This window comes from Enoplosus armatus, chromosome 7 (assembly GCF_043641665.1).
Source record: "Enoplosus armatus isolate fEnoArm2 chromosome 7, fEnoArm2.hap1, whole genome shotgun sequence".
Taxonomy (NCBI): Eukaryota; Metazoa; Chordata; class Actinopteri; order Centrarchiformes; family Enoplosidae; genus Enoplosus; species Enoplosus armatus.
In genome coordinates, this window is record NC_092186.1 from 10598316 (window position 1) to 10623666 (window position 25351).

At 40.2% G+C, this 25351-nt stretch overlaps 4 protein-coding genes across 7 annotated transcripts; 3 read left to right on the forward strand and 1 right to left on the reverse strand.

The window, feature by feature from the left end:
* The first annotated feature begins 2013 nt into the window (after positions 1–2013).
* Positions 2014–4269, forward strand: LOC139287611 (mast cell protease 1A-like). Of its 2 annotated transcripts, none has more exons than XM_070908729.1 (5): positions 2014–2098; positions 2203–2353; positions 2930–3059; positions 3223–3477; positions 3793–4269. In XM_070908729.1, exons 1-5 carry the CDS (start codon positions 2056–2058, stop codon positions 3943–3945), a joined length of 732 nt encoding a protein of 243 aa, XP_070764830.1. In that variant the 5' UTR covers positions 2014–2055; the 3' UTR covers positions 3946–4269. The 2 variants fall into 2 exon arrangements, with proteins under 2 accessions (XP_070764830.1, XP_070764829.1); XM_070908728.1 differs by having other exon boundaries at positions 2022–2098; positions 2200–2353.
* A 1116-nt stretch (positions 4270–5385) lies between these two features.
* Positions 5386–10509, forward strand: LOC139287787 (spindlin-1-like). Of its 3 annotated transcripts, none has more exons than XM_070908959.1 (5): positions 5386–5468; positions 6189–6230; positions 6608–6855; positions 7037–7270; positions 8425–10509. In XM_070908959.1, exons 2-5 carry the CDS (start codon positions 6211–6213, stop codon positions 8628–8630), a joined length of 708 nt encoding a protein of 235 aa, XP_070765060.1. In that variant the 5' UTR covers positions 5386–5468; positions 6189–6210; the 3' UTR covers positions 8631–10509. The 3 variants fall into 3 exon arrangements, with proteins under 3 accessions (XP_070765060.1, XP_070765062.1, XP_070765063.1); XM_070908961.1 differs by having other exon boundaries at positions 5392–5468; positions 6192–6230; XM_070908962.1 differs by lacking the exon at positions 5386–5468 and adding an exon at positions 5635–5684.
* Positions 10510–10597: 88 nt separating this feature from the next.
* Positions 10598–12905, reverse strand: micos13 (mitochondrial contact site and cristae organizing system subunit 13). The gene is made up of 4 exons (XM_070908963.1): positions 12766–12905; positions 12157–12313; positions 11391–11448; positions 10598–11120 (listed from the first exon to the last, which is right to left on the reverse strand). Exons 1-4 carry the CDS (start codon positions 12792–12794, stop codon positions 11023–11025), a joined length of 342 nt encoding a protein of 113 aa, XP_070765064.1. The 5' UTR covers positions 12795–12905; the 3' UTR covers positions 10598–11022.
* A 386-nt stretch (positions 12906–13291) lies between these two features.
* hsd11b1la (hydroxysteroid (11-beta) dehydrogenase 1-like a) lies at positions 13292–17598 on the forward strand. Its single transcript, XM_070909131.1, has 6 exons — positions 13292–13391; positions 15572–15702; positions 15960–16163; positions 16261–16354; positions 17042–17207; positions 17345–17598. Exons 1-6 carry the CDS (start codon positions 13307–13309, stop codon positions 17526–17528), a joined length of 864 nt encoding a protein of 287 aa, XP_070765232.1. The 5' UTR covers positions 13292–13306; the 3' UTR covers positions 17529–17598.
* Positions 17599–25351: the final 7753 nt, after the last annotated feature.

Below are 25351 nucleotides of genomic sequence, written 5' to 3' on the forward strand. Positions count from 1 at the left end.
CACTCTGTAACATAGCTGATACAGAGGAATTTAGTCAGGGCAGGAGAGCAATGAGTTATTTGACCACAAGACAACAAAGACACTGAATCATTTGTAGAAGGATGACAGACTCATTGTTTGGCTTAGACTGAGGCAGGTTTCAAATCAATTAAAAAAGACTTAATTAACGTACTATTTGAATGTGAGTCACATGAATGCTTTTAAATAAAGTAATGTCAATGTTCGGTACACTTTACACTAATTCAATGATTAATGAGAATCAATTAAGAATGAAACATTCCTACTTTAGAGTAAACCACTTACATTTTGACAAAGAACATCTTGCATTGTGTTCATTCAGGCAAAAGAAAACGTTGTAAAGGGTAGTACCAGTAAAAATATAAAAATCCACATTTAGTTATGTATTTGGTCCTGGGGGCACAAAAAAAGGAGCAAAGGTCAGCGGCTCGACCCACTTTAGCCACTGTGTATGTACGCCTCTCCTACAGTATGCCCAGTCTATAAGATTAATTTCCATGACGCTTCACTTGAAGACACATTGGAGTCCTGTGTCTGTGTGAACATCGACACTCAAATCTGAGGTTGGAAACTATGGTGTCTGGGGTTCAGCTGGTTTGTCACACAATTCAAACAAATGTTTGAGTTGGCTTAAGTCACATAGACCCACATCAAAGAGCCTTGGTGTTTACGTCTGTGCTATTTACTTTATTAAATTCATCCAAATAAAGTTGAATAAATATGGCTATCCGCAAACAGTGAGAGATAAAGTCCAGCGAGAACAAAATACAGACATTAAAAGTCAAAGACAACAGTATGCACAGGATAGTTAACATGATTTTATTACTATCCTTCCAGATGCATACAAGATAAAAGATAACAAGCATTTAATTACGGTTAAGTGCTTGTTACAAGCAATGGGAGAAAGAGGTCCAAAAAGGCTCAGAATAAACAAAATAAAGAGATTGAAAGTGTCCTAAATACAAAATGCAAAACAAAAATGACATGGTGAATGACAGGAAAAGGAGAAGAGGGAGAGTGGATTAACACTCTGAATATATCAAAATTTCTTCCCTGGATCAAAGAGACAATCAAAGTTGAATCTAACAATCCTACCAGAAGTTTGGCTTCAGCACACTTTTATTGTGCTATGGAGATATTTTTATGTCCTAGTTGCTCCAAACCTCATTTAAAATACTGCATTATTTTGTTTCCTGTGTGTTATAAAATGGTATTTAACTTAATAAAACAAATGCAGTTGTTATTTTACCAGTGTTCAATTGAGCTCAGCACAAACTCAACACTGTTACTAAAAGGCTGTTCTGTGCTGCTGAGTGTCGCTGTACTTCATATTCTGTCCATCTAAAAGTTGCAACAAGTACTCTGAATTTAGAAATCCCACACAGCTGAGAAACACTGTTGCATGTTGCATGAGCAGAATGATTCAAATCTGCAGCACGTTGCGTTACACAAAACCTCTATCTTTCTCAAAAACACTAACACAAACGTGATGTAACCCGCTGAAAAGAAGAAGGTGAAATAACTCTCATAGCACTTTTCCAGATTTAAATCTAAGCGCTAAAATTGAGAAATAAACTACACTTTTTTTTAAAAATCAGCACACAAACAAACACACACACACACACACACACACACACACTTTGCACTTTACTTCTCTTTGCCACTTGTTAATCACTTGGATATATTTGTTTTTCAGACAAGGTGGACTTTAACTACCATTTCTCCACAATATTTACCTTTGCTAAACAAGTGTGTAACCTCTGGTTCATCGGTAGATCTGATTTTTTGGGTGACGCATATGGCAGGTTGAACCTTAAGTATCTCTAAAGCCGTTATAGCTTTAACCGATTTCTTGCATCAATTATGAAGAAACCCTGTTTTGAAAATCTAAAACCACGTCTTTTGCAATTCCAACTTCAAAATAAAGGGCATGTTAGCAAACACACTGAAGCAATAAAGACCACAACATATGCAAGATGTTCTCTTTTCCACAAATGATAAGACCCAGAGTGGAAGATGTGGATGTGACCAGAGACCATGGCAATCAGCTTCGTACTGCTGCTGCTCTTCGTCCTGAAGGGTAAGCTACCTATACATAGCAAAGACATAGAAATCCATATTAACTACAAACCTGAAATATACAAACATGGGCAAATGATGAAAGATGATTTTGTGTTTCAGCAGCTGATGCTTCTCGAATTGTTGGAGGCAGAGATGCCGCCCCCCACTCGCGCCCCTACATGGCCCAGCTGCAAGTCAGAGGTGGCCTGCGCTGTGGGGGAATCCTGGTGAAGGAGAACTTTGTGCTCACAGCAGCACATTGTGAGATACCTGTGTAAGAATTCAAAAATACACCCATATTCTCTTTTTTGGTTTCGTTTGCAGCAATAATATAACTACTTCAACAACTATAACAGTTACCTTGGGATTTGAAATAATGCTGATTAAAACCTCTCTTTTTCCACATCATAATGAATGGGATCTGAGATTCTGAGGGAAAATGTTCTGACCATTTCTCACAGTATACAATAACTTGACTCCCTAGTTGTTGTATACAATTTTTCATATTTTCATTGCAGCTATTTGTTTCATTTCATGTCAGTTCAGTATGTCAAACCGAAGCAGGAGGCAGGAAGAATTTTGAAAACTTTTCTATTAGTACAGTCAGGGATGCTCTGTTTGACAAAAAAAGGTAACTTTGACAAAACAAATGAAGGCAGTTAAATGTTCACTGTGGTGAATTACTGCATATGTTCCATTGTTCCACTGTACTGAAATGAATGGAAAGCACTGATTCTAAAAACGTATGTTATGCTTTGGAAAACGGTCAGTATGTTTTCTCTATACAGACAGAAAACCTAGCCTTTTCATCATATCTAATGTCCAGTCATCGTTCAATTGTGATTTTTAGACCATACACAGTTGTACTTGGAGCAGACAACCTGCCCAGTAATGAGCCTACAAGGCAGGAGATCAGGACTGTCAGATCCATTCCACATCCCAGATACGATGGACAAGCAAATGATATCATGCTCCTACAGGTGAGGCCAGTTTAAACTGTTGCTTACTACACTGAATCAGATTTTAATTATTAGAATCCCTGTTAGTTATTGTTCCTAGTTTGCACGAAAGCATAAAACATGATGTTAAGATTACACAATTAACTTTTTCCGTATTTTTCTACCATTAATCTCATTTTCTCAGCTCAGCCGTGCCGCCCAGCTGACTCCAGAAGTACAGCTGATCCCTCTGAATACAGACCAGCTGAGTCCATCCAGTCAGTGCATCACAACTGGCTGGGGGGATGTAGGGGATAACAACACTTTACCAAACAGGCTTCAGGAAGTCAACGTAACCATCCTGTCACAGCAGACATGCCGTAGGAGATGGAGATCTGTTCGCATCACCAGATCAATGGTTTGCGGCACTGGAGCCAACCCCATTCAAGGCTTCTGCTCGGTGAGAAAATACACTGGCTAGACATTGACCAGACGCCCAAACTGACCTTTGAGGGAGTGTGTAAAGTCGTAAAGACATTAAACATCTGTTGAATTTCTAAATGGTGGTTATCACAGGTACGTAAATTTGAGCAAACCAGATTCTGTTAAGATGTGAGATTGTCTTAAGAGAAATATTTTTTTCAAGCTGCAAAATGATGCAGTTTGCCACCTTGATTTAGATTTGCAGTAAGCAACTAACATTGGAAAAAATCACATAGGATATTTTAAACAAAATACACTTTCTGTTAAGTGTCTCGTGTCTTTCCTGTTAAAGGGGGATTCAGGTGGTCCGCTGGTGTGTAATGGAACTGTAGCAGGCGTCGTCTCCTTCTCTGGCCGGCGTTGCGGAGACCCCAGGACCCCTGATGTCTACACGCGCGTAACGTCCTTCAGTGAGTGGATTGACAGTGTGATAAACAGCAATTAGTTAGATTGAATGGTAGTGCGTCAATATGCGTCATTGGGATGTACTTTTCAAGACAGGGCTCTTAATAATACACAAACATGTGGTGTTATGTTGTTTAATATCTGTTTAACAAAGCAGTGCTGTGGCTGTTGAGATGAGGCAATAAATGATGTTTTTGTCACCCCCTACTTGTCACCTGTTGTTTTTGTTATATAGCATGCATTCGAATTGGGTAAAGCATAACTAAAGTTTCAAAAATTTACTGAGTGTTTGTTGTATTGAAAATATGTAACATATGTGACACCACCTTCACATGCTGAATAAAACTGATCAATTCTGAAGTCATTACAGCTTTGTCTTTTACAGATCAAAGTTTTGTTCATGTTTGCATATTTAGGTTTACTTTAGGTTTATTCTGTTTAGTTGGCAGTGTGCATTTATAGTCTGTAACTTGCAGGCTGCAGCTGTGTTGTACTGTGTTGTTCATAATGTAATTAGTAATTTAACATAATGATAATGTAGGTTTAGGTGATAGTGGTGCATTGCCAGGTTTGTTGAAGTTATGCACAGAGGGGGGAAATACATTGTTTTTCTGTGAGGTGTCAGTTGGGGAAAAGTATGAATACGTCCCTGTCAAACATCAGTGAAGGCAGGCGTCCAGCAGATATTTCCAATTATTAGCCCATACTCACTAACCTGCATGCTTGGTGAGTGGTGACTGTGACTAGCTGCCCTACAGAGGTGTAGATTTAATATGCCCATGGTACTGATGTGCAGTCAGTTAACATTTCATGATCATTTTTGTCATCACTTTTGCTGCCCTCCAGTGCTCCTACTTGTAACTGTACTTGCAGGTTTGAATCATGAAAACAAGTTGTGCTTCCTTTTATGTTATTAAAGCAGACCAAAATACTTCACAAAGATGAACAGGGGTGGGTTTAATATTATATTAGAGTGTTAGTGTTAGTGTTACTGTAGTTGATTTCCATGAAATGCAAAATGTTGTCATAGGCCTGACGGTGACATTTAGTTAAGAAAGTGAAAGACTAAACTTGGAAACGTAATAATAACTTTACAGTTGATGCTAATATTGCTTTATAACTTTAGCACTTCGCTTATGCTGTCTGCCCCTTTAAGTCAAATTCTAGGTGACTCCTGCGTCACAGTGAATCCCGACCTCACTTTACCGGCTGTGGTCGGTGGCGTGTGGACTTTTCATGTCGATCATGCGCACTAATACCGTAATTACGCTATTTCCGAAAACACTCGAACGCGGCATGCAGCACTGTCTACAACACCTGTTTTAACTCCGGTCGTTAAAAGTCCATATCATTGTCATTAAAACAACAATTCCCACTATTCATTGCGCGCGTGTTCGTCTCCGTCTCTGCGGTTATGGTAACCGACGGCCCGCTGGGAAATAGAGTCTCTTCTCTGCATCTCCCATTTTCCACAGGTTTCGCGAGATTTACATAGGCGGGTTGGTGTGTGGCAACATTTCTGCCAGACGAACTGAACAATACTGATATGAAATCTGCGTAAAGGTAATGGAAACATGTTCCGAAGGGAGAATAAGCCTGTTAACCACCAGCTGTTGCTGGTGTTTGCTACCTGCAGTCAGGGACACCGAATAGCGGATGTAGCTAGCCGCCTCCACTTATCTGACAGTAACATCTGCATTGAGGTAGAGCTAGGACAGACGAGTGTTACTGATAGCCTACAGTGTGAGGTGTAGGTGTGTTGGGTTTAGTCCAAGACAGGTGATAGACGGCATGACTTATCGCGTAGTTTATAGGGCTCGCCTCGTCATATTTTATATGTATGTTGCTAATGTATAAGTTATTTGCACCAAAATGTAACCGGCTAACGTTACATACTGTAAATCGTCAGATACAGTGAAATGGCTGACATATTCTTTTGAAGTTGTGTTAGCCAGATCTTTTTATTGTCTTTTTATTCCTAAACAGAGGCGAGACTTGTGCAATCTGCTAACTAAATATGACAAGCTAAACAGTGACCTCCATGGCTGTGTAGTTAAGTAAAATACCCAGGAAGTTATTCCATCATGCTAATCTATTGGCTGTTGGAGTTGTCAGTCTGTGCAGAGCGGGCTGCAGCCTGTCACAGGTCTCATCAGACAGGCCAGCCTCTCAGCTGAAGTAGAGGCCTTCCTCATGCTGTAGTATAGAGTACATGTGAAGTTTGGCAGCTGTCATAATCACTCGCATAATAACTGAACATTGCCCTGTCTTTCTCTTAATCAGTAGCCTTTGAATTTCTGGAGGCATGTCCAAGAAAAGGGGCAGGTATGTAGAAACAAAGCTACTGTATATGCCATCACATGATGCCATTACTGGTGGTTTCAGAGTATAATGTAACATGTAAACTGTAATGTCAAACTGAATGACAAAAAATCATGTTGCATTCTGATTTAAATAATCAGCTGCATACAAAATAGTAAAATAAGGTTCAATGGTGATAATGTTGAAAATAGACCTGAATAAGAAACATAGGTTATTTGAAGTGGCCTTTTCAGAAATGTCTCAAATGCAAGTATTCATCAAATATTGGAAAGTTACACAGCCTGATATCATAAAGTCTTTTGTATTAGTGAAAGATGCGTACTTTGCTTGAAATCTTAACCACAGACACACAGACCTGCATATTGATCCTGTTTTACCAGAAAGCGGAGTAGCGGGGAGCTGAGTGACACATTGACCCCGGACCCCAACTGCATTCTGGGAGTCCGCATTCAGCATAACTGGCGTGAGAAAGGGAACCAGAGCAAATGGAAGGGAACAGTACTCGACAGGCTCAGTGTGAACCCTTCTCTCTTCATGGTGAAGTATGATGGCTTTGACTGCGTCTACGGCATCGAGCTGTTCAAGGACGAGAGAGTGTCCAACCTACAAGTCCTGTCGGAAAAAGTTGGTGAGTTAGTTAGCCTCTCTTTTAATCTGCGCCTGCTAGCTTGATCTATTCATGTTTTTGACTCTGATGTGAACCAAGACAAACATTTTTCATATAATAAGGGTGACATAAAGTTGGGTTTAATAGATTGCCATGTTTCTCACTTTTATATTGTATATCCTTTGTGGCTGCGTCTCCACAGTAAACAACAAGATCAAGATACCTCCAGGGGCGGAGGAGCTGGTGGGAAAAGCTGTGGAGCACCTGTTTGAAAAGGAGGACGGAGAGAAGAATGAGTGGAGAGGCATGGTCCTCTCCAGAGCGCCTATCATGACCAACTGGTATTATATCACTTATGAAAAGGACCCCGTTCTTTATATGTACCAGCTGTGGGACGACTACGCTGACGGAGACCTCAGGATTCTGCCTGAAGCAGGTACTGGTAATTTGGATATAACAAAGGCTGATTGATACTTCACAAAGCTTTATTAAGTCTTTCATAATTTTGTCCTAAGGCTTGATAGATACGATAAAGAGCGACGTGACGTGAATCATTTTCCACTTAAACGAAGATCGTTTAATTTTGTTTGGCATGGACACCATGTGAGTTCACCAGCAGTCATAGTGGTTGTGGAAGTCTGTATTTATCACAAGTCTTCATCAAGGGGTTTGACTTCCAGAAGCAGACAGGAAAAATGACTTATTTTAAAGTAAGCACGTCTTGCAGCCATGGACACAGAACCCTTGACATATGCTGTCAAGACTGAATGTTTTCCACCAAAATAAAGTACGTACTTGGAGTTTAAATCAGGCAGCAGGTTTTCTTGGGAAGATTAGATATTTATGGTCTTGAAAATATTTCTTGCCACAGTTAAATAATGAGAGCCAGGACTCTAATTAGTGGTTTCATCAAACAACTGTTTCTGGAGCTGTTCCAGAGGTAATGGGTATGTTTAAACATGCACAAATTGCTGCTTCTAATTTGGGAATATTCATATGATTTGGCACACGTAAACATTCACAGCGACTCCTAATTAAGTCTAATTCAGATATCTTAGTAAAATATCAGACTGCTGAGGTATTATACAAGATACTAAGGCCTGTAAAAACAAAAATATAGTTTAGTTTGTGTACAGTTTGTCTGTGAAACCTTTGTGTTCATGATAATTTTCAGTTTACAGATGAAGAGCTTAAGTAAGTCATGATAAAAAAAACAATATATGGGATTCTTACACTTGAAAGGTTTGGAGAATTATTTAATTTCTAGGTCTGTACATTCATTGAATTAATGGTACAATTGAGAAATGGGACTAGGGTAGGATTAGGCTTCAACACATTTCCTGTTTTTTTTGTGATAAAGACTAATGTAATGATTGGTGAACTGAGACGGACCATTTAAAGAATAATACAGAACCTTTTGTTTTTAATACTTTTCATGCATGTTTTGCTCAGAAACCAAATCAAGACAACATTATTTTATATCCACTTTGGGATACTTTAAGTAGGTGCTGTTTGGTGGGATAAACACAAGCACATTTTCAAACTAACTCAAATGTAAAAATGTAAATGTTATAATGTTTCTCTCCTCAGAAAACAAGCACCTGTTGCCTGCAGACAGGAAGCCAGGCGAAGAGACGGAGAGTCTGGTGGGGAAACAAGTGGAGTATGTTACTGACAAGGGCGTCAAGAGAACAGGCCTGGTCATCTACCAGGTCCCAGCCAAGCCCTCTGTCTACTATATCAAATATGATGATGACTTTCATATCCATGTCTATGACCTGGTCAAAACCACCTAGAGATAGTGGACACTTTATCTCACTCTCAAGCCTCCGTCCATTTGCTTCTGTTCCATTCATTGTTATAATCTTGTTATTCAAAGCCATGGCAGGGTCGAATAGTTAATATGCTTTATTGTTCATAAAAGTGCAAACTGTTTTTTCATATGCACAGCAGAACTGTAGCACAGCTATGCTTGGCTATTTTGAGGAGAGGGAGTCAACTTGTTTAATTGTTGCTGCTCTACTTTATACTTTAAGTTTGGACAGTCCAAGATTGCACTGCCCAACAGCTGCAACGTGCAGTTGTTACTGCATTTGCATTGTTGTCTGAGATACTCACTGATCTGTCCTTAAAGTAATGATCTTAATTAAATCCCAGTGTGACTAAATACGCTGCTCAAAATATCCTTTTGAAGCCATGTTTCTTTGGATCATCTAAATAGCTATAGTATGATATACACATTATGTTTTGGATAGATGTCTTCCACTGAGGCATTTATTGAATTAGATAAATATGTGTACTGTATTTATCTAACCATGTCATCAACTTTACTGGAAGGGATGAATGGAAGCAGCATCGTCAAATCACCTGAATGGGGCCCCTTATATTTTCAAAAGCCTTTCAGATGAATTACGCTCATGTGGAAATACACTCCTGCACTTTTTGCACCATTAGTTAGTATTGTATCAGATCCTTTGTACTGGTGATGAAGATGCAGTTTGATAAATTCTCATTTCAATTTGACCCCACACAAATCATAAAGTGCCTTCCGGCTTGTCATCCTGCAATATTGTACATACTCTATATCTGACTATCTACACTCTCGATGAATCATTGCGTATGAAGGCTGCCATCTTGGTTTTCATTCAGAAGTGGTGACACTGACAGCTTGAGGAAAGTTTTGCAACCATCAGTTTATATTAGTGCAGTGTTTTACTCTTAATGCAGTATGAAAATGTTCCTTAAATATAACACTCATCATGCTTGGTTGTATAATCTCACTGTTGATATTGTGGGGAGCACTTTATTGTATAAAGTTTACATGTTTAGGTTACGGTACGCTACATAGTTTCCCCCAAGATGCTTTTTCCTTGAGAGCAAATGTGGTGCAGAATAAATACTTTATATCACATGCATGAAGAAAAAAAAAAGTGAAAAAAAACTTGTTGCAATACAGATGACAGTATTTAATATGTACAACTTGTGTAAAATGCCTTGTAATGTTGCCTGTCGTGATTACTCTCATTTATACGAATATCTCATCAAAACCACCAGCTTTTAGTGAAAGGGTCATCAGTATATATAAATTAACTGAATATGTAACAGGTATAATCAACTGACAAACCAGTTTGTTGAAAGTAACTAACTACTTCTGGTTCTAGTCTTTATAACTTTGTCTTGCAAACATGACCATGTATGCTTGCAGTATGGATTTCATCCCAACTCCGTCACTGGTATGTCCTAGTTGCAGAATCGGTCTTCTCTGCCTTCTTCGGGTCATTCGGTGTATCAGTAAACTAGTCAGTCAGTAAATATACAGTTATTTTTAGCTGTCAAAACTCTGCACGCATCATCTGAACAGAGTGCCTGGGGATTTTCAAACCTTATTTTGACAGTAGAGAAGTGACAATGTGTGGCAGAGTCAGTACTGTTTATTTATTCGACCTTCAAAAACGAGAAAAAAAAAAAAAAAAAAAAAAAGGGGTTAACACTGTACATCACCGCTAGTGGTGCTGTGGAGTGTTTCTATGTTGTGTAAAGTGGAGTTACAAATGACCGTGTGCGCTCTTCTTCATGCTTTCAGTCACCTCCTCCTGTTCTGAAGTTGTAGCAGCATCAACAGGCCATTGGTGTCATTATTATTCTGTCATGAGTAATAAAGATTTTTGCACATTTGTTCGGTCTTGTTCTTTGAACACACTCCCGTGATCAACAAGCAGTATATATATAATTTGTCTCAATAAATCAAACTGAAGTCTGGAAGTGTTTTAAGATTGATGTATTATTTAGTCACAAATGGTGAAACTGCATATATACAACACACATTCTGTTCATAACATATGGGTGGTTTGAGAACAACGGGGAGTACAATATTGTATGTTAGACAGTGTTGAGCAAAATTAAATTTTGTGATGAACACAAAATGATGATGAACTTTTTTAAAAATACATTTTGCTTCCTAGCATTATGTACAATACAACTCCCAACCAATGCCACTATCATTTACAGAACCACAGTGCCCATTCAGGAGACTACACTCCTTGTAGCCAAATTTGGCAACACTTTTCTTTCATGTTGGGTGTTTCTTCTTTCTTGTGAGGGGCTACAACTTTTGAAGAAGTAATGTCATTTCTCAAGTGCAAAACTCAAAAAGATTGATAAGTGTCAGGTTGTCCAGATGGTTCCTGTTCACTTGGTGAGGTCTTTGAGGTACTGCACACCCTGATTTGTGTATTCATTTGCTTTTGTAGGAGCCTCAGAAAGACTTGAAATTGTCCACCGCACTCCTGCAATAAAATAAATATCAATGGTTTGGGTTTGAACACAGGAAAGCATATGAGGCATTTAAAGTGTTGTTAACCAAAAAACTAAACTAAAAATACTAGTCTCAGATGTGCAAGGACATAATAGTGGTGCTGAAATTGATTACTGCCCTTTTAAAATGCTAACAATATCACTGCAAGTTAAGTGCACAACCACAATTTAAAATCTGGGCACAAACACAAACTCGTGACTTTACAACATTTTGTACAACAAGGTTTTCATTTAGTTCTTACCAGAGTTCCATGTCTGAACCGGGGAAAATTCAATCTTAGGCATGGTTGGAAGCTGAGCCTGTGGAGAGGGGGCATCTGTTAGTTTGAAACAGCAAAGTACAATGCTTTGTAGTTCACATTCAATTTTGTAGCATTTCAAAACCAGTACAAAGAGATAATGAGTGAAATGTGAAAGATTTCGACTGATGACTCTTCAACGTCGTATTTTGTAGAAAAAACATGGGTTGGTACGCTTTTTAGGAGAAGAAAATTGAATTTGTCCTGTGTGTGATCGGGGAGAAATAGAGAATGAGTATCATTTTGTTTTTTATTGTCTTTTGTACTGGGAATGTCACAATATTTTGTTTAATGACATAAAGGTTAGAAGTGAGTTGCTGAAATGGTTGTTTGTAAAAGAGAACTTCAATTTGGCAGCATATTTAGTGAATCCATGGGAGTTCAGTTGCTTTTTATTGTCACAGATTTGTGGCCAGCACAAGGATCACTGTTGTACTGTAACTACAATATTTCTGTCTTGTAAAGGTATTTTAATATTCAATGGGGGGTGGGCCATGAGATGGCAGGACACTTTCATTCAACTCATTCATTAATTGATTGTATGAATCATCACAAGTATTGTCCGGGGTATCTACAGGATTGACCCATTTGCCTTCTGTAGGCCAACTCCTAAAACACATATAGATAAAAATGTGTTTGCCTGACATGTTTTCCTCCCTTGTGTTACATTACCATGCCCACTAGTGCAAGCAGTGCATCTTATCTGTACCTCCAGGCCAAAGTACTTCATCCATTCCTCTATGGCGGGGGGTATTGCAGCCTTGGCCTTCCCCAGGGCGTCTGAGCCCTGCTCACTGCTTCCCAACAGACCAGAGTCACAGGCGACGTACAGAGCTCCTCCTGCAATGGTCACCTTGGTGGCCAGTCTGAAAACGAAAGAACAGAGGCAGTCAAGCATTATACACACCCCTGTATCCAGTCCAAGATGGTAAGCCGATTGAAAAGACGATTACATGTTGCTATCACTACAGTAACGTTACACCACTTAAGAGTGTCCCTTCATGCAAAGAAATTATCAGTTATTAACGTTTGTTAGCTATTTACAAAACATTAGCTAGCCAACGTTAGCGAACGAAGAAAATGCAGCTAGTTAAATTAGACCAACATCTAAAGTCAATAAATGTATAGCTTAATACATGTATGGAATAAAATTAACTAACTAAACTTCCACCCATTGAGCAAAGAGGTTAAAGATGACAGCTGGAAAGATCTCGGGCAGACTGAGAGTTAGCGTCAGGTAGCTAACGCTAATCGAGCAGCTAGCACCTACAGCAGCATTAACTTCAGGGAGATTGTGGGTGAAATTAAAAATACTAACTTCACTACGGGCAAAATCCTTGCAGCCATGGCCCACAGCGGTGTAGTTTCCTTTTACGTACTGTTATTCGTACGCAAAAATGACCTGGAGTGAAGGCTATCTGGATAGCTCCAATGAAGGACAACCCTGCTTGATCCCTGCGCACAAGAGTAGTGTCAATAAAGTTGCCCTTTCAAAAGCTAGCGTTAACGGGCTATGGTATTTAATAGCGGTAGATTCGTTCTTCTCGTTTTTCTTGTATAGCAATTACAATCACAATTTGACTCCTTCATTTAAAGCAAGTGTTTTTTTTAATACTATATATATAATTTGTTTATTTCTATCTGAGAAGCTGATCAGTCCTGATTGGAGTTCAATAAACGTCTTATCTGAACAACACACCCCGTGTCATGCAAGAGAAAGAGAGAGGAGGGATTACAAATGGCATTTGGCGTCCTCACATTTTCCCTGCAAGGCAGTTCTACAAACTGGAATTGTGGAAGTCTGGACGCATTCCTGAACACATTGAACGCTTAAAATTAACTACCAACAAGTTTACAAAATGGGAACTTTTACAAAAATCCTGTTAGCTAGTATATGTGTTGCTTTCCTTGCTGTCAAGTGGACTGCACCAAGGTTTGATGCAGGTATGTAAAACGCAACTTCAAGATCTAAGTGAATGTGATTTAAGCTCTTGTAAAGTGTCGGTACTTTAAGGCTGCAACATAAAATGTGAAAAAAAAAATGAAGGGGTCTGAATCCTTTGTGAATGTACTGCATATGGCTGTTAATATTATTTTTGGGTTTGTTTAATTTAATAGCAGCAGGCATGCGGCTGCTCCTAACCAATGTGATGACAGGTGTGAAACTTTAGAGGCTTAAAGTCTGTGCTACAATGAAACAATTAGGAATCATAAATCTGCTATATCTAGGCTTGAGTCATTGTCTGAGCAGCAAAACATTGGGCCAGCTAAGAGAATCATTTTAAGTTGCAGCACAAAATGCAAAATCATCCACAATAGAACACATATCTCCTGTTTTCTTATGTTTGATTCTCCTCCCACATCTGTCTATTGTTGAACTTGAAACTATTTTATTAGTTGAAAACCACTAGAAGCTATAGGCAGCAAAAAGGACTTGAATCTGTTGTATGTAACCCAAAGCCATCTACAGCTAAATCTGACAAATTTATGCAACTGTCAGTGCAACGAAATACAGTTTAACCAGACACAGACAAAGTACTAAGGATTTCAATTTGCAGAGTATTCCTGATTGAATATAAATAATATAAATGTCTTACAACATTACAATCACTCACTCATCATGGTCTACAGGCCCCACATTGCGGTGTGGACCATATATTAGGGACCGTGCAGCCTCAACTACATGGTCCACACTTGAATATGGACCTTGTGAACTTTAGGTGATGGGATGTTGTACATGCTTACTGCTATAATGATGATGATGATGATGATGAAGTTCAATGTTCCCCTGGGGAAATTTAGGAAAGGATGCAAAAACTGAGAGAGTAATTGGTAATAAACAGGCTTTCCGCTTGTGACTGAGGCCTTTGCAGAGAGAGAACACAGCATGTGTCCTTGTTGTGAGGATGCAGTGTGCAGTGGAGTTTCCACAAGTAATGAAATTATATGGTTTGAGTCAATGGTGTAGTGTTTATGTCCTTGCACATCCCCATGTAGGGTTTGCAACAATTGCAACGCTGACATCTTATGAAAAGCTACTACCACAGCTTAATGAAGACAGTATTTTGACATTTCATATGATTTTACAGATGGATGAATGAATGAAACTTCATGATTTGTTTCCGATGCGCTCTGCATCTGTGTACATACAAAGGTGCATTATTTGGCTGATATGCGACTCCACAACTAAGGAGCGATGAGGTGCAGAAGAGAACATTTAAAAAACAAAAGTAGAAGGCCCGTGGTGGACGGAAAAGAGTGCAGTGCGAGGTTAGTAAATGAGCACAATATCTGACCATTTTATCACAAAGAGGGGTCAGAGGTTTTGTACGCTGAGTCAAAGTCGAGAAGTTTCATTATGATGAAACAGCATATGGAAGACTTGTGAAGGCCTGTGAAGGAATTTTCCTTCTTTGGGCTAAAAGTCAATGGGACACAGTGGTTCCTCAGGTCATTTGTAAGCCTAAAAGCAGTAGGTCACTGTCTGCCTCTTTCAGAGCAATAGTTGAGCTCTCTGTCTCCAAGGATGGCTGGTCATCCTGCAGCTGTCCTGACAAGGCGAGGCTGTCTGCGTCACCTTGGACACCAAGGTTGATTGAGATAGGCTACACTATGCCCCAGAGTCTGATATACTGTGACCTTAACTGACATACAATGTGACCTAAGTTGACTCACTTAGGTAAGCATAGTTTCTTGTTTAAAATCCAATGCCCAATAGAATCTTCACACATCTATAGCTGGGTGGAGCATAACCTCATTTGACACCTTCAGAACTGGGTGGCAGTCTCCTGAAAGCTTCTTCAATAATGAGTCACCAGCTCCTAGATTTCCATCACAGGCCTGGGTGCTGAATGATTCTGGGGGAAATGGGGATCGTGGTTTTATAGATTTGAACTGAGATTTCAAAACTTGATATACTTTCATAAATTACTACATACAAATTGATAATTACCATGTTTTTATCGTGCACCTGTTGGCCCAGGCAAAATACCAGTATTATCAAAATTTCAAATACCGTATCAGTGACACTCAGATTTAAATGTTTATTCATTTCCATCAACGCATCTGTGATTACAGCACACATGAGTATGTCTTTGTTTTTGTGTGTTTTGCGTGTCTCACAGAATCTCTCAGAGGCGCCAGGGTACTGGTGACTGGGGCCAGTACGGGTATTGGTGAACAAATCGCATATCACTATGCCCGCTTCGGAGCCCAGGTAGTAATTACTGCAAGGAGGGAAAAAGTGTTACAGCAGGTCAGTGAACTTGACGACATACATTGGACCCAAAGCTCAAACCAATAAATGTATGAACAAATAAGAGATAATAATTCAGCTAACTGCCTGATGAGTTCTGTGTCCATCATGTCATATACATTGTGTCTGGATATAGGTTGATTACAGACATTCTTCAGTAGGTTGAACTGCCCGCATTAAGCCACAAGTGTTTTCTATACTCTTTTTCTGACCCTGCATTGGACAGTTGATCCATTCTCTCTGATCTTGGCTTACAGGTGGCAGAGGAGTGCCTGAGTTTGGGAGCCCAGAAAGCTTTCTACATAGCAGCAGACATGGCCAGTGAGTCAGACCCTGACAAAGTGGTAGAGTTTGCTCAGGAAAAGCTTGGAGGGTTGGATTACCTGGTTCTCAACCACATTGGTCCGAGCCCCTTCAGCATGTGGGAGGGAGATGTGGAGCACACCAGGTGGCTGATGAAGGTAGCGCAGAATTTGACGATCTGTCAGCGCATAAAATGAGGGGAATGCACTGATCTCTGTATTTGTGTTTGTGTGTTTGTGTGTGTGTATTCCAAAGGTCAATTTCTTCAGCTATATTCAGATGGCTTGGAAAGCTTTGGCCTCCCTTGAGCAAAGTAAAGGGTCACTGGTGATTGTTTCGTCACTTTTAGGTAGGTTTCATTTTCATACACATGTGGAGTACTTGCAACCCATTAATTACAAATAATGTACAGTTTGGCCTCATTATCTTTCTATTGTATTTAACAAAGTTACAAAGTGCTTTCTAAAGAAAATGAAATAAAGAATACTCGGTTAGACCAAACCATTATTGAAAACATGATGAAAAAAGCTTTTGGCCTTGGACACTTCATCAACAGTCATGGACTTGTAGATGTTTAAATTTGCACTTTTTTCTGAGTATAAAACTCAATTTGCTGAAGAAGATCATGGGATATGATCAAAAGCTCCAGAACAGCTACTAAATAGATCTCAGGTGAGATTGTTTTGTTAACAGTTGAAATACTAAATTTATTAAAATATTTTAGATACTGTACTTTCCTAATGTCACTTGTGTTCTGCTCTATTCCATGGCTTAGAATGTGCCACACATCATAGTAAACCTTAGTAAGGATTTGAGCTCGTCAGATGAGTTTATAAGTAATCCCAACCACATTTTGTTCTTACTTATACTGATTAATCCTGAAGTTCTTAACTTGTACGTATGCACTTGTCAAGATCAAATCCGTGAGTACAAACAGATTTAAATGAGGCCCAAAATAGGCCACAATAGATTCTTATGTCTTACATCCGACCTCTATTGATGCTTATTATTATGACCTGTTATTGATGCTTCGCAGGTAAAATGTCCAGTCCCTTTGTGGTACCGTATACCTCAACAAAATTTGCCTTGAATGGTTTCTTCGGGGCCCTTCAGCATGAGCTGGCTATGAAGAAGAGCAATGTGTCCATCGCTATATGTACACTGGGGCTCATTGATACTGAAGCAGCGATGGAGAAAGTGAAGTTAGTCAAGTTCACAAAGTGTCTCACAGCTACATCAAAAATGATCACTGATACACTTATATTAACAAGCTGTATTTGGCATAATTTGTACTGCTGCTGTCCACAGTAGCTAAGAGCAGTATTTTTCTGTGTCCTAGGGGAGTCACTAATGTACCAGCCTACCCTGCTACAGACGCAGCCTTGAACATCATCATTACAGGAGCTACGAGACAGCCGGAGCTCTTCTACCCTTGGTTCACCCACATTGTGACTCTTACCAAAGACTGGTTCCCTGCCATCACAAGCTACATCATCCAGAACTCCTACAACTACAGTCCATGAGAAACATTCATCTGTAGTACCATTATGCATGTCTTAGATTCAATGCAATAAATTCAATACATGGTTTAGACTTTGATTCATATTTATCATGTGTTGATACACACTGGACATGATGATGCTGTGGACAGCCCTGTCTTTACTTTATATATTCCACTATCCACATTTAGCCTTAATATTCTAGTACACCCACACTTTTTGCCCTAATCTTTAACTTTCCAGTTGGAAAATCGTTTTTCCTTACAGCCAAATGGATCAGGTTACTATATTTATAACAAAACTGAACCTTGTCCTCATTTCCTCATCTCACTTTTGGGTGAGGCCCAGCTATAAAAAGTCCACAGGGGGAAAAAGCTTATGGCTCGGGTTTGTTTCATTTTAGCCTACCTCAAAGAGATTAAAAAGGGGTTAGTTCCTATCTGCACAGTACAGCCAGTGCAGCCCTTTAGCCAAGGCAGCAATAGCCATTAGGTGCAAATAAAAAAGAAATCCACCTGGTTTACTACTCAGAAGAGACCACATGGAGCAGTACTCGTGGACGAGTCAGGAAAAGGAAGTTACTGAAGAGCAGAGGACACATCTTCTTCAACTGAAACTTTTGACATTTCTGCAACTCTGTTGTAAAAGCAAGAGGTTTATAGTGACAGTGGGAAGTAAAGAAGGGGAGAGAAAGGGTGGGAATGACATACAACTAAGGTTACCTGGTTGGAATCGAACATGAGATGTGATCACAGTATAAGGCCTTAAACATTTGAACACTAGGCCACCAGGTCTGAAAAGAAGTATCACAGCACAAAAAACAATTATAAACTCTGCAACGACTGATTACTAAGGCATTATAATTCAAAAGTGTCTTAAACTGATTGGAACAGTCAAAAATATTTTTAAAGATTATTATTATTAGTCATACACACTTAAGAATCAAGTACATGCACAGTACCATACCTGTTGAAAAAGAGGCATTAATCTGAATGAAAGAGTACTTTGAATGTCCACATGAGGGCAGTAGTGCCAAAGTAGTGAAGTAAGATTACTTCATCCAACCAGTTAGTCCATTCTCTGTTGAGCAAAAAAACAACAGAGCAACATGCATTTGATGGCAATGTAGCAATTTGGTTTGAATTTTTTTTTATCTTAAATACTGAAAAAAGTAGAACCCATGTGTTCACAGATCGAATCATCTGATTTGTTTTTTTTGTTTTTCTTTTAAACCTCCATCACCATATCAATCCTCTCCCTCCCATTTCCTTTTCCTGTCTTCACCGTTCTCCACCCCTGGATTCCTCTCCATCTCCATTCTTCGTTATTTCATTCAGTTTCTTCTCTCCAAAGCCAGCCACAGTAGGCGTTGCAGACTTCCTACAGAGCAGGACTTTCTCAGTGGGCTCCTTTGTGTCTTTGTTCATCATCCCCCAAAAGCACCGCAGGCTTCCTGTGAAGCTGTTGGCTCAATCCATCCTGGTGGTCTTTCCTTTATTGTAATACACCCTAGAGGTTGTACCCTGCTGATAGAGTGGATTTCTACTGTATAGTGAGTTGTCATTGTCAAAAACAAATGCCTCGCTGAAAATTAGAGTGTGATTTGAAAAGTTGAGAAACAAAATGAAGAGCACTTTCTCCTGGATACATACAAATGACTCTCCTAGAGCAAGAAGAGGCAGCCTTGAATCTGTAATATAAAAGTTTGCACCGTTATCTTGCACTTTGCTGTTTTCTTGTGGTGTTTTGATTGATATGACTGATGGGGAGATGTCATTGGAATACATGTTCTCTTTGCCCTTATCTTGATAAGGATTGTGGATATGGTATAATCTCCCTGCAGATGCCGGGGAAAGAAGAACAAAACTCTCTCCCTTCCTTTCGCTTCTTCTGTCTCTCTCTCTGTCACACACACACACACACACACACACACACACACACACACACACACACACACACACACACAAATATGGTGGGGCCTCCTGGGGAGGAGCAGGCATGGCCTGGGAGAACAGCCAGAAACACCTGCAACAGATTAGTGTTCCTAATGCTCAGTAATAAATCCTCTCACCCTTCTCTAGCATCTCCATCTCCACCAAGCATGGATCTTATAGGCTGAGGAGCATCCACCCACAACACTCCCTGTGACGGACACAAAAACTAGCATCAAACACTGAAACTGTGATGCATCCATGGATGTATTTATTTTGTCTTTCTCGGTTTTTATCCACTGCCGTGCATGCTGTAAAATTAAACTATGCTACACTTACATAATCACTATCCTGTTGGTTCAGTATCGGTGAGGTTTCCCCCAGGGTTTTAGACTGGGCTCTATATCAAGATCAAACATTTTCATTATGACTGCAAACAGCCAAGGCCAAGACCAAAGCTGAGGCTGGCTGCTTTACTGACTGCACATAAAACTTGAAAGGTGGTGGACTGATTGGCCAATTGGACTCTTACTTACAAAGGTTTGTAATAGAGGCTGAATTCAGCTTTAATAACCGTGATACAGCATATCATTAAATCTCTATGTCGACAGATAAAGAAAGACAATCTGTATATGTGCTACAGTAGTAAAATCAAATGACATGTAAAATAAGTCTATAACCTTTTTTCCAGATAGCGCTCAGTGTGTCCTCGGTTTTTATATTTGCACGTTTGCTGATGCAGCAGAAATGTCATGTTTCAGACCATAAATAGTCACCTATCCATGGGAATAGTAGAGTGCACCTCAACCATCATGCGCCAGTCCCAATTTATGATTCTTTCTTGTCCTGCTTCTTTGAGCACAAAGGACACTGCTCCACAAATCTCCGCCCTGCTTCATCCATCAGTTACTTTGAGCTCTACAGAAAGAACGGCCTTGATGCACACACACACACACACACACACACACACACACACACACATGCATCGTGTCATGCATGTTCGCTGGCTTGTGTGTGTGTGTATTATGTGTGTGTGACATTTATCACCCACCGGCTTGGGAATGGGTGACCAACTGGTGAGAATGGGACTCAGGAGCCTCCTGTGTGAAGATGGAAGAAGCGAAGGCAGAGTAAACGATGACCAAGCGGTAACACACACACTGTATGTTGGTGGAAGCACAGGGAGACAATACTCCTGGAAAGAAGATGAAAGGAGCAATTGAAAGGAGCTTCACACACAAAGAATATATAATTACCATATTTATTTTCAACGCACTGTAATTTTATTGGTCACTCAAATGCATTCATAAAATCAATTAAATAGTTCAACATTTTGTTAATGTGCATATTCACTTTCTTACCAAGAGAAGATTGATATCACTCTCGTGTTTGTATACAGTATGTAGCTAGAGGAGGCAGCCGGTTAGCTTAGCTTAGCATAAAGACCAGTATTGCCCTTGAGTCTCCACTGGTTGCCTGGCAACTGGTCCCTGCTCAGAAATAACGCTATATAAATATTCCCTTTCTAAAATGGAAAATGAACTTTCTTACACTTTTTGCACGAATGAAACAAATGAGATACAACATGTCAATTAGTGGGTTTCAGAGGTGCTGGTGGGCAGCATTTGTTTCCTTTGGACAGAGCCAGGCTAGCTGTTTCCTCCTGTTTCCAGTCTTTTGCTAAGCTAAGCTAACCTAACCAGCTGCAGTTTCCAGCTACATATTTACATGACAGATATGAGAGTGGTATCAATCTTCTTATGTAACTGTGAGTGTGTATATACTGTATCAGTTTGGAAACGTGAATTATTTTGAAGCTGCAGTACTTACTGAGTTGCAGCATGTAGTGAACCATGAATGTAGGTGTAGTAGTTTGTAACACTGTATTGTAGCTGCATAAAACAAATACATGAACATGCACTGTATAATGCAAGTAGGTTAGTCTTAGTAGGCAAGACTTGTAAACTACTGAAGAATCCCATAAATATTTTGCAAATCGTATACAAATAAATGTTATCTAATTTCCCTCATTTATTGGCTAGCTTGAAACCAGCTATTGATCTACGTAGTGGTGTGAGCTGATTAATGTTGAAAAGAATGTTAATCTTCCTGAATACTGAGCTTGTGCATGACCTCTGAAAAGTTTTCACAAAACATTGAACTATGATAACAAAAGGAGAGAGTGAGCGAGAGAGACAGGGGGGTGGAGGGGGGAGGACGAGATGAAAACTTATGAAAGGGAGCGACAGTGTGAATAAAAACTGTGGGTGTGAGAGGTGGCTGAGGTGGCCCTGTGACCCCTGACCTCCTTCCCCCAGGTCCATTCAGAGCAGCACAATGGTTGACACCTGTGTCCTTTCAGTACTGGCACTATTATTATTTACATCAGTCAGTGGGAGAGAGAGGGAAAGACAGAGAGAGGCCAGAGGTGCTGTGAAGCAAAGTGCAACAGCCTCATGCCAACAACACCCCCCTCTTACCCTCTCTCTTTCAAAGACAGGTGCCTCCCTATCGCTCTCTCTCTCTCTCTCTCTCTCTCTCTCTCTCTCTCTCTCTCTGTCTGTCTGACAGTCTCTTCCTCTTTAATTATTTCAGATAACTCCAAACACATCGGCGGAAGGAGAGGATTCACAAAGAGGAGAGACAGGGTGTTTTTACATCCTGTACCTAATGGTCTGACATTGCTCTATCCCTGCTCTTCTGTATCACCATTAACACAGAAAGGGAGGGGGTGGGGGGGTTGTTTGCTGCTGATTTCTCTTTTGATAATTTGGCACCTGCAGAAGCAAGAAAGAACAATTCATTCCAATTAAATCAGTTACTTTCCCACACCCATATCAAAGAAATGAAGCGATTTGAGGTTATGTGCTCAAGTTTCAGCAAATGCAAAGTGTAAAGCACTAGATAACACAACCAAAACTGTCTCTGTTACAGCTGAAATGATCAAATATAGAATCCAGATTTGAGTGCATGTACGAGTTTAATGATGTTCGCAGGACAATCCTTTCGTTATGTTCTTGTCATTTATCCCTCTGTTGCTGATCAGGCTGGTGGGGAGAGTCACAGGGAGCATGGGTGGCAGGCTGGGGGTTACATGAATTCTTTTTTTTTTTTCAGAGAAAGCCCAATTAACAAAGGATAAGAAGTGAACCGTAAACACCCTCAACAAGGCCCAACAAACCTACAAGAACAAGAGCTGTCTCTCTCTCTCTCTCTCTCTCTCTCTCTCTCTCTCTCCCTCACCCCCTTCTGCTGACCACTCCTCCTCCCCCCTCTTGCTCACTCACTCTCTCTTCCACTTCCCTCACAAAAGGAAGGCTCAGAGCTTACAAAGTGCCAATTAACACTGAATGTTTGCCCCTCGCACCTCCCTCTCTGAACTGCTGACAGCTCTGGTGTTTGGGTTAATACCAAAGGCCTGCAAAGAATTATAATTCTCCTCCTTGCCCCATCCCCCCTTCTCTCCCTCTCCTATCCTTTTATTTTGTTTCCAATGGGGTGGTTTTACAGTTCAATGCACAGTCAAAGGGTGATATAAAATGACTTTCCAAAGAATTTCATTTGGGGAGAAGAGGGGCTGTGTTGCATTGGGGCAGCCAGGGGCATGACCAGGGATGAGGGGGTGGGGGACCCTGGTGAGGCAGAGAAAGAGACACAACCATAAATTAGTAGTTAAAGACAGTGAAAAGATTTTTATCAAAATATAATATAATAATATCATGTGCTGATCATACTTTTGTTTCCTTTTTTACAAGTATAAAATGATCATTCACTTTAATTTATGTCACTAAAGAAGATATTTCTCCCTTTTTTTTCTCCCTCTATCATGAGCACATTATATGCAAAACATAATGCAAACATGACACGAATTAACACATAAGTGAACACAAACACATACCCTTTCTCACCCATTGGAACTATAGGTCCCACTTGAGATGACGATAGCAGTGTGGGTCATTTATCACAGGCAGGGCTGATGGCTGTGCTATGCTTGTTTTTCTCCTTTGTGAACTCCAATAAATCAGCCTACTGAATAAAGGAGCGGCCAATGAGAAGAGGTGAGAGGGTTAAACTCTAGGAGAAACAGAGACCACTAGACTCTTTAAGGGAGCTTCTGCCTGCACTCAATTCCCTGAGCGAACTCGACAATTTTTGACCTCTTGGGACCATGTCTCTCTCCTCTTTCTTTACTTTGAGCTGAGGTGCCCAGCTGAAATGAGTTATTCTTGGGAATGGAGCAAAGCTTGAATTGGATTTTGCTTATGTCAAGAGAAAGACCTCATGGATCCTGATCACAACATTGTTTGAAAACAGCACCTTCAATAACTTGCATGAGAAGGGAAACTGTTTTTATAATTGTATATAATTGTATACATTTTACATTACCAAGTCTGTTTACAGGTCTTGGGGAGTACTACTGCATATGTGAAAAAAGTTGTGGCTCCTTTTGTGCAAAGTCTGATAAATTATCTCAAGTGATGTCACTTGAGTCAGCGTTGGTCGGGGCTGAAGAGGGTGTGGAGTTAGAAGACGTGAACTTACCAGACCTCTGTAGCCAGCTCCTCATCTCTGCCTGAGGTTAGCAGCTCGAGGCTAGATTAGCCACTACTAGCATAACACACTCGAATGTCCGCAGTTGCATTTTGGGTAATGAAGGCATCAGGTTTTGACAAGGAAGAAGAATGCATGGAATCAAAAAGATGTTATCTATAGTTCTGCTGCATTGATTTTGATTTTAAAAACTGTCCACCATGAGTTTGACAATGTTGTAGAAATGCAATGCTAAATATATTTTAATGGTTGTATCTCAAAGGAAGCGTGCTAATGTTATATCATTTTTTAACAATATGGGTTTTAGCATTTAGCATGATCACATAATTATTACAGTGGCTACAGTGGCAGCTGTTTAGCAAAGGTTACAAAGCTTTGCTCCAAGGATATTAATTATCCTACTTTATTATTTTCTAGAAGATGAACAATAGCTTTAAGTGAACACCTTCCTGTTGGGATGTCATGTTGGCCCTACAGAACAGGGCGAGTGATACTGGTGGTGTGGAACCAAGCCAGACTGGCTTTATTTACATTCAAGTAAGGGGAGCTGAGCAGAAAGCTGACATGACCTGACACGGTTCATGGTTCCACCAGTGAGGGCTGGCAGGGCCTCCACCTCAACCCTGGGACCCCGGGGTCAAAATGCTCTGAAGTCTGTCTGGGATGAAGGCGGCTGGAGAGACATGTGACTCTTGGATTTACTTAAGATAAGGGGAGCGCAAAATGGGAACGTATAACTTGGGGCGATACATGAAGAATTCACGTGGGAGTAAAAGAAACAGTATGCATGCTCAAGGAATCAGATTTCCACATTTCCAGACATATGATCGAGCTACAGTATATCATTTTTATCTGAAGATTTATTTGGAAACAGGTGCTCCTCCTCTGGCTGAGCTGCCAGGCGGTGAAGGAGCACTCAGTCTCCTCTCTGTAACATCTGATTCACATGAACTATAATTTCTGCTGGCTAAATGACAGATTCAAAGGTCAGGGATGTAGCATGTGTCCAACGAGGGTTGTGAGAAAAGCATTCTCATTCGCTCTGCTTCTTTCTCAAGAGCGGACACATGTGAGAGGAGTCACTTTGACCTAAGTGCAATTGCAGGTCTCTCTCAGTGAAACAGGATTTCCTCTTTCCTTCGTTTCAACATTCTTCTTTTTTTTCCCCTCAATCTTGCATCCTTTATTCCTCCCGAACCCATAGGAATTTCCTCGATGGGACCATGATGTGAGCGTTGTGTGCATGTCTGGAGTCTGTGTGACCCCATCAGCACTGAGCAGAACGGAGTACACCGGCCACGGGAGCCGAAAAAGCCCTGCGGGACCCAAATCTGGCTCAGGATCCAGGATCGTTCTGCACCACAT

What these genes read in the sequence shown, in the direction of transcription:
- LOC139287611 (XM_070908728.1), top strand. Translation starts at nt 2,056, where the DNA reads ATGGCAATCAGCTTCGTACTGCTGCTGCTCTTCGTCCTGAAGG. An exon ending in ATGATATCATGCTCCTACAG is followed by an intron (nt 3,060 to 3,222) that starts GTGAGGCCAGTT and finishes TCATTTTCTCAG; the next exon opens with CTCAGCCGTGCCGCCCAGCT. An exon ending in CCATTCAAGGCTTCTGCTCG is followed by an intron (nt 3,478 to 3,792) that starts GTGAGAAAATAC and finishes TTCCTGTTAAAG; the next exon opens with GGGGATTCAGGTGGTCCGCT.
- hsd11b1la (XM_070909131.1), top strand. Translation starts at nt 13,307, where the DNA reads ATGGGAACTTTTACAAAAATCCTGTTAGCTAGTATATGTGTTGCTTTC. An exon ending in TGCACCAAGGTTTGATGCAG is followed by an intron (nt 13,392 to 15,571) that starts GTATGTAAAACG and finishes CGTGTCTCACAG; the next exon opens with AATCTCTCAGAGGCGCCAGG. An exon ending in GCAGCGATGGAGAAAGTGAA is followed by an intron (nt 17,208 to 17,344) that starts GTTAGTCAAGTT and finishes TCTGTGTCCTAG; the next exon opens with GGGAGTCACTAATGTACCAG.
- micos13 (XM_070908963.1), bottom strand. Translation starts at nt 12,794, where the DNA reads ATGGCTGCAAGGATTTTGCCCGTAGTGAA. An exon ending in TGAAGTACTTTGGCCTGGAG is followed by an intron (nt 11,449 to 12,156) that starts GTACAGATAAGA and finishes CCCTCTCCACAG; the next exon opens with GCTCAGCTTCCAACCATGCC. An exon ending in GGTTCAGACATGGAACTCTG is followed by an intron (nt 11,121 to 11,390) that starts GTAAGAACTAAA and finishes ATTTTATTGCAG; the next exon opens with GAGTGCGGTGGACAATTTCA.
- LOC139287787 (XM_070908959.1), top strand. Translation starts at nt 6,211, where the DNA reads ATGTCCAAGAAAAGGGGCAG. An exon ending in AGTCCTGTCGGAAAAAGTTG is followed by an intron (nt 6,856 to 7,036) that starts GTGAGTTAGTTA and finishes GCGTCTCCACAG; the next exon opens with TAAACAACAAGATCAAGATA. An exon ending in CAGGATTCTGCCTGAAGCAG is followed by an intron (nt 7,271 to 8,424) that starts GTACTGGTAATT and finishes TTCTCTCCTCAG; the next exon opens with AAAACAAGCACCTGTTGCCT.